The 12,376-nt window shown below is 46.6% G+C and overlaps 1 protein-coding gene across 5 annotated transcripts; it reads left to right on the top strand.

Annotated features, from left to right (window-relative positions):
- LOC124011149 (PRELI domain-containing protein 1, mitochondrial-like) lies at positions 1-8,816 on the top strand. Of its 5 annotated transcripts, none has more exons than XM_046324215.1 (6): positions 1-145; positions 722-863; positions 3,889-4,114; positions 4,460-4,573; positions 6,864-6,942; positions 7,871-8,816. In XM_046324215.1, exons 2-6 carry the CDS (start codon positions 772-774, stop codon positions 7,993-7,995), a joined length of 636 nt encoding a protein of 211 aa, XP_046180171.1. In that variant the 5' UTR covers positions 1-145; positions 722-771; the 3' UTR covers positions 7,996-8,816. The 5 variants fall into 5 exon arrangements, with proteins under 5 accessions (XP_046180171.1, XP_046180169.1, XP_046180172.1 ...); XM_046324213.1 differs by having other exon boundaries at positions 719-863; XM_046324216.1 differs by lacking the exon at positions 1-145 and adding an exon at positions 330-443.
- The last annotated feature ends 3,560 nt before the right edge of the window (positions 8,817-12,376 follow it).

The following is a 12,376-nucleotide window of genomic DNA, read 5'->3' as shown; positions in this document are numbered from 1 at the left end:
CCTTCCTTACACCCTCCTCGCACCGGATATGTCGTTGTTGCTGACCTTCCGCCCCAAGTCAGTTTGTCATGTAGCTGCAAGCTACATTCTTCTAAAAGTAGTAGAAAATGCACTTATCTCCGCTGTAAATGGTGTTGCCAACAAGGTAATCATTATTATTATTTTTTTAATTCTTCATGAAAATCGGTCAAATTATGTAGTTAATTAATTCATGGCGTTGACTCCCAACGCTATGCTAAGCTATGCTAAGCTAAGCTAGCTAGATCTTTATCTTAGCATTCTAGGAAGACTCGAGGGACTCCGTGCGGACGTGACCATTTCAGTTTGTAGACTTCCGTTTGTATTCCATTATCTGTCAAACTGTCACTAACGACGTTCTTAGAAGAAATACGTTGCATATCGAGCGGTATATATGGACATAAATATAGCTATATTATGAACAGGTGAACGTTAGCTGTGACTAGTGCGCACGTTACTGATTTAATTTCACTACATTTGATTGACAGCTGTCATTTAAAATACACCATTCCACTTCCTTATGCTTTATCTGCACCATCCTTAAGGTGAATGCACCAATTTACTTAAATGTAAATGTAATCTAGGAGTTTCGTTAATTTTTTAGCGCAGCCTTCTAATTTCACGATTGATTGGGCGAGCGTGCATGCACTTGATAACGTACGAGTTAATTTGAGTTGACTCACGTGTCCTGTTCTTCTAGCAGGTATTTGCCAAAGTGTAAGTTACATATGAAGTCATCAATTTTCGGGAACAATGGTGAAGTACTTTGCCTGCGTGGGTCATCTGAAAAGTTCCTGGGACCAAGTCTGCATCGCTTTCTGGGAGCGATACCCCAACCCCTACAGGTAAGAAAGATTACCCCCCCCCCAACCCCTACAGGTAAGAAAGATTACCCCCCAACCCCTACAGGTAGGAAAGATTACCCCCCCCAACCCCTACAGGTAGGAAAGATTACCCCCCCCCCCCAACCCCTACAGGTAAGAAAGATTACCCCCCAACCCCTACAGGTAAGAAAGATTACCCCCCCCCAACCCCTACAGGTAGGAAAGATTACCCCCCAACCCCTACAGGTAAGAAAGATTACCCCCCCAACCCCTACAGGTAAGAAAGATTACCCCCCCAACCCCTACAGGTAAGAAAGATTACCCCCCCAACCCCTACAGGTAAGAAAGATTACCCCCCAACCCCTACAGGTAAGAAAGATTACCCCCCCCAACCCCTACAGGTAAGAAAGATTACCTCCCCCAACCCCTACAGGTAAGAAAGATTACCCCCCCCCCCCCAACCCCTACAGGTAAGAAAGATTACCCCTCCCCCAACCCCTACAGGTAAGAAAGATTACCTCCCCCCAACCCCTACAGGTAAGAAAGATTACCCCCCCCCCCCCAACCCCTACAGGTAAGAAAGATTACCTCCCCCAACCCCTACAGGTAAGAAAGATTACCCCCCCCCAACCCCTACAGGTAAGAAAGATTACCCCCCCCTAACCCCTACAGGTAAGAAAGATTACCCCAACCCCTACAGGTAAGAAAGATTACCTCCCCCAACCCCTACAGGTAAGAAAGATTACCTCCCCCAACCCCTACAGGTAAGAAAGATTACCCCCCCCCCCAACCCCTACAGGTAAGAAAGATTACCCCCCCCCCCAACCCCTACAGGTAAGAAAGATTACCCCCCCCCCCAACCCCTACAGGTAAGAAAGATTACCCCCCCAACCCCTACAGGTAAGAAAGATTACCCCCCAACCCCTACAGGTAAGAAAGATTACCCCCCAACCCCTACAGGTAAGAAAGATTACCCCCAACCCCTACAGGTAAGAAAGATTACCCCCAACCCCTACAGGTAAGAAAGATTACCCCCCAACCCCTACAGGTAAGAAAGATTACCCCCCCCCAACCCCTACAGGTAAGAAAGAACCCCTACAGGTAAGAAAGATTACCCCCCAACCCCTACTGGTAAAAAAAGATTACCCCCAACCCCTACAGGTAAAAAAGATTACCCCCAACCCCTACAGGTAAAATAGATTACCCCAACCCCTACAGGTAGAATAGATTACCCCCAACCCCTACAGGTAAGAAAGATTACCCCCCCAACCCCTACAGGTAAGAAAGATTACCCCCCCAACCCCTACAGGTAAGAAAGATTACCCCCCCCAACCCCTACAGGTAGAATAGATTACCCCCAACCCCTACAGGTAGAATAGATTACCCCCAACCCCTACTGGTAAGAAAGATTACCCCCAACCCCTACAGGTAAAATAGATTACCCCCAACCCCTACAGGTAGAATAGATTACCCCCAACCCCTACAGGTAAGAATAGATTACCCCAACCCCTACAGGTAAGAAAGATTACCCCCCCAACCCCTACAGGTAGAATAGATTACCTCCCCAACCCCTACAGGTAGAATAGATTACCCCCAACCCCTACAGGTAGAATAGATTACCTCCCCAACCCCTACAGGTAGAATAGATTACCTCCCCAACCCCTACAGGTAGAATAGATTACCTCCCCAACCCCTACAGGTAAGAAAGATTACCCCCCCCAACCCCTACAGGTAGAATAGATTACCTCCCCCCAACCCCTACAGGTAGAATAGATTACCTCCCCAACCCCTACAGGTAGAATAGATTACCTCCCCAACCCCTACAGGTAGAATAGATTACCTCCCCAACCCCTACAGGTAGAATAGATTACCTCCCCAACCCCTACAGGTAGAATAGATTACCTCCCCAACCCCTACAGGTAGAATAGATTACCTCCCCAACCCCTACAGGTAGAATAGATTACCTCCCCAACCCCTACAGGTAGAATAGATTACCTCCCCAACCCCTACAGGTAGAATAGATTACCTCCCCAACCCCTACAGGTAGAATAGATTACCTCCCCAACCCCTACAGGTAGAATAGATTACCCCCAACCCCTACAGGTAGAATAGATTACCCCCAACCCCTACAGGTAGAATGGATTACCCCCAACCCCTACAGGTAGAATGGATTACCCCCAACCCCTACAGGTAGAATGGATTACCCCCAACCCTACAGGTAGAATAGATTACCCCCAACCCCTACAGGTAGAATAGATTACCCCAACCCCTACAGGTAGAATAGATTACCCCCAACCCCTACAGGTAGAATAGATTACCCCCAACCCCTACAGGTAGAATAGATTACCCCAACACCTACAGGTAAGAAAGATTATCCCCAACCCCTACAGGTAAGAAAGATTACCCCCAACCCCTACAGGTCAAATAGATTACCCCCAACCCCTACAGGTAGAATAGATTACCCCCAACCCCTACAGGTAAAATAGATTACCCCCAACCCCTACAGGTAAGAAAGATTACCCCCAACCCCTACAGGTAAAATAGATTATCCCCAACCCCTACAGGTAAGAAAGATTACCCCCAACCCCTACAGGTAAGAAAGATTACCCCCAACCCCTACAGGTAAAATAGATTACCCCCAACCCCTACAGGTATACATCGCAACGTTGTAGCATAGAGACGCGTAGACATCGCAACGTTGTAGCATAGACGCGTAGACATCGCAACGTTGTAGCATAGAGACGCGTAGACATCGCAACGTTGTAGCATAGAGACGCGTAGACATCGCAACGTTGTAGCATAGAGATGTGTAGACATCGCAACGTTGTAGCATAGAGATGTGTAGACATCGTTGTGACCTATAATCTTGCAGTATCCCTTTAAGCTGGAAAGTCTCTCTGAATCCAACCTAATTCACCCATCTCATCTCCTCTCTCCCTAGCATGTCTTTAACAGTAATACAATATTACAATAAACTCTCATCTCCTCTCTCTCCCTAAAGTCTCTGATACTGTTTTTACAATTGTCATCTCTTTTCTCCCTACAGTAACCATGTCCTAACGGAGGACATCATCTTCAGGGAAGTAACTCCCGGTAACCGTCTGGTCTCTAGGCGACTGCTGACCAAAACTAACCGCGCTCCTCGCTGGATGGAGAAGTACCTGCCGGTTACCATGGCCAGGCACGCCTACATCATCGAGGATTCCATCGTGGACCCCCAGAACAGAACCATGACAACGCTGACTTGGAACATCAGCCACGCACGAATGATGGTACGTGTGACCGACTGGGAATTGAACCGTGACCGTATTAGCCATGGTATGTGTGACCGACCGGGAATTGAACGTGGGTCTCCTGTTGGTCTGTGACTGTGTTAGCCCGCTGAGCTAAAGCCTAGGCATTCGCTCAGGGAGCCAACGCAAGTCTTCCATCTTTCAATCTGAATCTATTTGAATTTGAGCCGTATTTCTCTGGTGGGAAGTTACCCTGAAGTCACTATGACGACCAGCTTGTAATACTACTCTACATCTCCTGCTCCAGTTGTTAAATCACATTATAAGACTCCATGGGCTGCATATACTATCATAATAAGGTCTATGCTTTGATTCCCCTGTCAGTCTGTGGAGGAGCGTTGTGAGTACAGAATTAACCCTGACAACACCAGCTGGACGGAGATTAACAGAGAGGCCTGGATCTCGTCTAACATCTACGGGCTCTCCAGAGCTATACAGGTGTGTGTGTGTGTGTGTGTGTGTGTGTGTGTGTGTGTGTGTGTGTGTGTGTGTGTGTGTGTGTGTGTGTGTGTGTGTGTGTGTGTTATCCAGGCCAGTGGAAACCAAATCCACACCCTTCCTGTGGTACTGGAAGGGTGGGGTCCCTAGAAAGCCCCTGACTTGACAATCTTTCCACCACCATCTATCTAGCCATCTATAGTGTGTAGCCATCTATAGTGTGTAGCCGTCTATGTAGATATGTAGCCATCTATAGTGCGTAGCCATCTATAGTGTGTAGCCGTTTATAGTATGTAGCCATCTATAGTGTGTAGCCGTCTATAGTGTGTAGCCATCTATAGTGTGTAGCCGTCTATAGTATGTAGCCAACTATAGTGTGTAGCCATCTATAGTGCGTAGCCACCTATAGTGCGTAGCCACCTATAGTGCGTAGCCACCTATAGTGTGTAGCCATCTATAGTGTGTAGCCATCTATAGTCTATAGTATGTAACTGTCTGTAGATGTGTAGCCAACTATAGTGCGTAGCCATCTATAGTATGTAACTGTCTGTAGATGTGTAGCCAACTATAGTGCGTAGCCATCTATAGTGTGTAACTGTCTATGTAGATGTGTAGCCATCTATAGTATGTAACTGTCTGTAGATGTGTAGCCATCTATAGTATGTAACTGTCTGTAGATGTGTAGCCAACTATAGTGCGTAGCCATCTATAGTATGTAACTGTCTATGTAGATATGTAGCCATCTATAGTGTGTAGCCATCTATAGTGTGTAGCCATCTATAGTGTGTAGCCATCTATAGTGTGTAGCCATCTATAGTGTGTAGCCATCTATAGTGTGTAGCCATCTATAGTGTGTAGCCATCTATAGTGTGTAGCCATCTATAGTGTGTAGCCATCTATAGTGTGTAGCCAACTATAGTGTGTAGCCATCTATAGTGTGTAGCCATCTATAGTAACTGTCTGTAGATGTGTAGCCATCTATAGTGCGTAGCCGTCTATAGTGTGTAGCCGTCTATAGTGCGTAGCCGTCTCTGGTGCGTAGCCGTCTCTGGTGCGTAGCCGTCTCTGGTGCGTAGCCGTCTCTGGTGCGTAGCCGTCTCTGGTGCGTAGCCGTCTCTAGTATGTAACTGTCTATGTAGGTGTGTAGCCATCTCTGGTGTGTAGCCATCTCTGGTGTGTAGCCATCTCCGGTGTGTAGCCATCTCCGGTGTGTAGCCATCTCCGGTGTGTAGCCGTCTCCGGTGCGTCTCCGGTGTGTAGCCGTCTCTGGTGCGTAGCCGTCTATAGTGCGTAGCCGTCTATGGTGCGTAGCCGTCTATAGTGCGTAGCCGTCTCTAGTATGTAACTGTCTATGTAGGTGTGTAGCCATCTCTGGTGTGTAGCCATCTCTGGTGTGTAGCCATCTCTGGTGTGTAGCCATCTCTGGTGTGTAGCCATCTCTGGTGTGTAGCCATCTCTGGTGTGTAGCCATCTCTGGTGTGTAGCCATCTATAGTGTGTAGCCATCTATAGTGTGTAGCCATCTATAGTATGTAACTGTCTATGTAGATGTGTAGCCATCTCTGGTGTGTAGCCATCTCTGGTGTGTAGCCATCTCTGGTGTGTAGCCATCTCTGGTGTGTAGCCATCTCTGGTGTGTAGCCATCTCTGGTGTGTAGCCATCTCTGGTGTGTAGCCATCTCTGGTGTGTAGCCATCTGATGGCTGATGGGGAGTGATGGTCTTGTTGTGATGGCATGACTGATGGGGAATACTGGTCTTGTTGTGATGGCATGACTGATGGGGAGTGATGGTCTTGTTGTGATGGTCTGACTGATGGGGAGTGATGGTCTGACTGATGGGGAATACTGGTCTTGTTGTGATGGCATGACTGATGGGGAGTGATGGTCTTGTTGTGATGGTCTGACTGATGGGGAGTGATGGTCTGACTGATGGGGAATACTGGTCTTGTTGTGATGGTCTGACTGATGGGGAGTGATGGTTTGTTGTGATGGTCTGACTGATGGGGAGTGATGGTCTTGTTGTGATGGTCTGACTGATGGGGAATACTGGTCTTGTTGTGATGGTATGACTGATGGGGAGTGATGGTCTTGTTGTGATGGTCTGACTGATGGAGTGATGGTCTTGTTGTGATGGCATGACTGATGGGGAGTGATGGTCTTGTTGTGATGGTCTTGTTGTGATGGTCTTGTTGTGATGGCATGACTGATGTGTTAGTGAGGAAGCTTCTTCTGTGTCTAAACAGATTCCTGTTAGTGATAACTTTAATTAATGTCTGGCCTCATTTTACAGGAATTCGGCCTTGCCCGGTTCAAGACCAGTGTTACCAAGACCATGAAAGGGTTTGAATACGTCCTGGCCAAAATGCAAGGTAAGATGGAGGCCAGTTTTATTACGCTGTAAAATAAGGTGGGGCTATCAGTTCAGTTCCTTATTATTAGCGGTACTGTTGGGGCGGAAACGGGACTGTGTTGGGGCGGAAACGGGACTGTGTTGGGGCGGAAACGGTTGAATCAGATGTATGAACTGCTGTAGGTGAGGGACAGGCTATTTACTACTCTAGTTTACAGTTCAATGTGCTATTAAAGGGACGGGCTATTACTGCTCTCTAATTTTACAGTTCAATGTGCTATTAAAGGGACGGGCTATTACTGCTCTCTAATTTTACAGTTCAATGTGCTATTAAAGGGACGGGCTATTACTACTCTAGTTTACAGTTCAATGTGCTATTAAAGGGACGGGCTATTACTACTCTAGTTTACAGTTCAATGTGCTATTAAAGGGACGGGCTATTACTGCTCTCTAATTTTACAGTTCAATGTGCTATTAAAGGGACGGGCTATTACTACTCTAGTTTACAGTTCAATGTGCTATTAAAGGGACGGGCTATTACTACTCTAGTTTACAGTTCAATGTGCTATTAAAGGGACGGGCTATTACTACTCTAGTTTACAGTTCACAGTTTACAGTTATTCTCATCAATTACAATAATATTCAACGACTACATTTAATTCTTACCCTATGAGGTTCAGACTACTGCTGCTTTTCTGGCCTAAACCAGGCCCTGATTACAGGGGAACAATGGCTGGTGTCCCAGGTCTAAACCAGGCCCTGATTACAGGGAGCAATGGCTGGTGTCCCAGGTCTAAACCAGGCCCTGATTACAGGGGAACAATGGCTGGTGTCCCAGGTCTAAACCAGGCCCTGATTACAGGGGAACAACGGCTGGTGTCCCAGGTCTAAACCAGGCCCTGAAACCACTCCCTTCTCTAACCACCATGTTTTCCTCTCTCCTCCAGGTGATACCCCCTCCAGGACCCTGGCTGAGCATGCTGCAGAGAGGGCCAGGGAGACGGCTCTGGTAGCTAAAGAGAAAGCCAAAGGCCTGGCCTCACAGGCTCACAAGAAACAACAGTATGTCTGAGCTGCCAGTGTAGGGTGAAGTTTCCCCTGGATGCTGATGTGTTTAGGATTGGCGCAGGCGAAGCTGATCCTAGAAACTTAAACCCAGAATGCGAGGTGCCAGTGGGAGGAAGTAGACATTGGCCACTGTCAGTCCTGCCTTGATTCAAAGACTTTATCTGGGATGGATTGAGCCTGCCTGGCTGGCACTATTTGAACCCAGGTCTGGTTGTCCCTACTCAGATCTGGGATCAGATCTTATTGAGGTATGGGAATCTGATCCTAGATCTGTGGGTATGGATGCAAAATCCGTTAACCAAAATTACCAGGTTTTCCAGAAATTGAAAGATTAGCCTAAGAAGGAAATCCGGAATCCTCCAACCAGGATTTCTGGAAAACCTGGTCGTTTTGTGAATGTTTCTGTAATTGTGACTCTAGGTGTGACAGTGATCTAGGGGATGAACCATTTAGTTAAAGACAATTTTATGCAGAATCTGATCAAATGGTGGAGGCCATATGGAGGGTGCGACGAGGCTCCGGAGACGTGCAGAGGCCGAATCAAGCTCCATACCGCATCGCTGTGCACCTCTCAAATGTTGCAACAATGTGGAGGGCTCCGCATAGACATGATTGGTTGACGGGAGGTCCTGTATAAACAACCTAACTCCCTCGACAACTTCCTTCACAACAGCTCTGGGAAGCTCCAAAAAGTATGTTTGCTCTGACTTCGGCAGAGGCTGCATCACAGTAACGCGCTGTGCTGCCGCGACACAGTAACGCGCTGTGCTGCCGCGACACAGTAACGCGCTGTGCTGCCGCGACACAGTAACGCGCTGTGCTGCTAACGCGCTGTGCTGCCGCGACACAGTAACGCGCTGTGCTGCCGCGACACAGTAACGCTGTGCTGCCGCGACACAGTAACGCGCTGTGCTGCCGCGACACAGTAACGCGCTGTGCTGCCGCGACACAGTAACGCGCTGTGCTGCCGCGACACAGTAACGCGCTGTGCTGCCGCGACACAGTAACGCGCTGTGCTGCCGCGACACAGTAACGCGCTGTGCTGCCGCGACACAGTAACACACTGTGCTGCCGCGACACAGTAACACAGCAACACTGTACTGCCGCGACACAGTAACACAGCAACACTCTGTACTGCAGCGACACAGTTACACAGCAACACTCTGTACTGCCGCGACACAGTAACACAGCAACACTCTGTACTGCAGCGACACAGTAACACAGCAACACTCTGTACTGCAGCGACACAGCAACACTCTGTGCTGCCGCAACACAGTAACACAGCAACACTCTGTACTGCAGCGACACAGTAACACAGCAACACTCTGTACTGCAGCGACACAGTAACACAGCAACACTCTGTACTGCCGCGACACAGTAACACAGCAACACTCTGTACTGCCGCGACACAGTAACACAGCAACACTCTGTACTGCCGCGACACAGTAACACAGCAACACTCTGTACTGCCGCGACACAGTAACACAGCAACACTCTGTACTGCAGCGACACAGTAACACAGCAACACTCTGTACTGCAGCGACACAGTAACACAGCAACACTCTGTACTGCAGCGACACAGTAACACAGCAACACGCTGTGCTGCCGCGACACAGTAACACAGCAACACTCTGTACTGCAGCGACACAGTAACACAGCAACACTCTGTGCTGCAGCCGCAGACATGGGATTGACCATGCGGCACCTTTTTTTAGACTTGTGTCTTCTAACACAAGTGTCTGGGCTGGGTCTCAATAGTCCTCACTAGCTTCCTTTCCTTGCCTCCTTTCCTTCAATACTGTACTCTAACAGGGAGGTGAACGCGCCGGGCTAGTTTCCATTCTTCTCCCTTCGCCTGTCGTGGTCTTATCAGTTGGTGTGTAGATGCTTATCTCGATGAGACAAACCTGCAGCAGAAAGAGATGAGAAATGGAAGAGGCTAAACGCTATAGAAGTGTACCTGCAGAGAATGTAAACTGAGTAACTGGGTTGATCTTGTTGGAGGCATGTGGCAGCATTGGGGACAGGACAACACCAGTCCCACCCAGCAGGTGATCTACTGGGCATGGTGGCTAGCTAGTACAAGAGACTGGTTCATGTCTCCAGAAATTACTGTGTGACTCGAGTTGTTTTTAGTGACCTACTGAATACTGTCATAGCCGTAGGGGACGACGAGGGAGTTCCTTGCTGATAGTGGGTCAGTTTTTAGCATTTTCCCAATAATGGCTAAGGTTAGGATTGGTTAGAGGGGAAGCTGATCCTAGATCTGTAGGCCTACCAACCATTTCCCTCCAACTCAGTGGGTTGAGTCCCAAATGGCACCCTATTTCCTATATAGTGCACTACTTTAGACCAGAGCCCTATAGAACCCTATTCCCCTACATAGTGCACTACTTTAGACCAGAGCCCTATAGAACCCTATTCCCCTACATAGTGCACTACTTTAGACCAGAGCCCTATAGAACCTTATTCCCCTACATAGTGCACTACTTTAGACCAGAGCCCTATAGAACCCTATTCCCCTACATAGTGCACTACTTTAGACCAGAGCCCTATAGAACCCTATTCCCCTACATAGTGCACTACTTTAGACCAGAGCCCTATAGAACCTTATTCCCCTACATAGTGCACTACTTTAGACCAGAGCCCTATAGAACCTTATTCCCCTACATAGTGCACTACTTTAGACCAGAGCCCTATAGAACCCTATTCCCCTACATAGTGCACTACTTTAGACCAGAGCCCTATAGAACCCTATTCCCCTACATAGTGCACTACTTTAGACCAGAGCCCTATAGAACCCTATTCCCCTACATAGTGTACTACTTTAGACCAGAGACTTATGGACTCTTTTAACCCCTCGTGCACTTCTGTCTATTCCGTTTACAAGAGTCGACAACATTACAAGAAGCATTTCTCCTGTCTGTCGTAATTCCCTGACCTTCATATAGTTTTGTTTCTCACACTGTAGATGAGACTGACTGCGTATCTTCAGTTACTTTAGATTTTAGGCTTACGATTTGTAAATATTTAATCTTTTTCAAAATCATCTTTTGTTTTCTGTTAACTAGACTACTCAAAAAAAATTCTCAAAGTAATCTCCCTGAATCTTGATTCTTAAATACAGGTTAATTGATTTCAGTTATAGCGCTACTATATGTATGTATGTATGTATGTATGTATGTATGTATGTATGTATGTATGTATGTATGTATGTATGTATGTATGTATGTATGTATGTATGTATGTATGTATGTATGTATGTATGTATGTATGTATGTATGTATGTATGTATGTATGTATGTATGTATGTATGTATGTATGTAAACAAAACAAAAAAATTTCAGAATGAAAATTCATTGCTTCAAATTGAAGTTGTTACTGGTGTGATGAGGGGGGGGGTTCCAAGTTATTTTGCAGTCGTTACTTGGAAGTGATCATCCTTGGCTAGAGGGAGAGCTGCTACTTGGCTCTCTCTGAAAAGACAGGATTGCTGTGGATATCTCTGTCTGTCTGTCTGTGCTTGAAGAAATTAGCTTCAGAAAATTAGCCAAATTTGCACAATTTTTTTAAAAATAATTTCACTTAGACTTGCTCCGGAACTTTGACAACTATGTTTTGTTTTCTTAAACGGGCTGGATGTGTCAATGTGTCGTTAGTTTAAGCAATAAGGCACGAGGGGGTGTGGTATATGGCACGTCGCAACGCGGAGTGCCTGGACACAGCCCTTAGCCGTGATATATTGGCCATATATCACAAACTCCCTGAGATGCCTTATTGCTATTATAAACTGGTTACCAATGTAATTAGAGAAGTAAAAATGTATGTTCTCATACCTGTGGTATATGGTCTGATATACCATGGCTGTCAGCCAATCAGCATTCAAGGCCTCTGATCATCCCGTTTATAAACATGAGATAATCTATGAGCAGAATTACTATTTTTTTTTTTTTTACCTCAATTAGCCACAAAATCCCTCGTTTGAAAGACTGTTTTTCTAACCCTTTTCCCCCCCTACATGGGCCAGCCCCCAACCAATTAGAGTTCTGAGCTTCGGGCCCTCTCCATTTGAGTGACAGCTAGTAAGGTTGCACACACAGCAGAACGAGAGGCGGGGCAATGACATAGTACACATGTATGATGTAGTACACCATTTTCGGGTACCACTTTTGGCTCATGAGCGCTTACTTTCATAACTCCTGGCTATAAAAGTACACAAGTACCCGAGAATCTTCTTTTTAAAGAAAATTAATCTATACAAAGTATGAATGTGTAATGTTTGAGCAACAGTATGGACTTATTGATGAATACTAATAAATATTTTCTTTTCTGGATCATTTTTTAAATCTCATACTGCCTTTTGAATAACAAGGAAGTGATTAGTG

This window comes from Oncorhynchus gorbuscha, linkage group LG23 (assembly GCF_021184085.1).
Source record: "Oncorhynchus gorbuscha isolate QuinsamMale2020 ecotype Even-year linkage group LG23, OgorEven_v1.0, whole genome shotgun sequence".
In the NCBI taxonomy this organism is placed as follows: domain Eukaryota; kingdom Metazoa; phylum Chordata; class Actinopteri; order Salmoniformes; family Salmonidae; genus Oncorhynchus; species Oncorhynchus gorbuscha.
The sequence above is the reverse complement of the archived record's forward strand: the minus strand, read 5'-3'. Positions and strand labels throughout refer to the sequence as shown.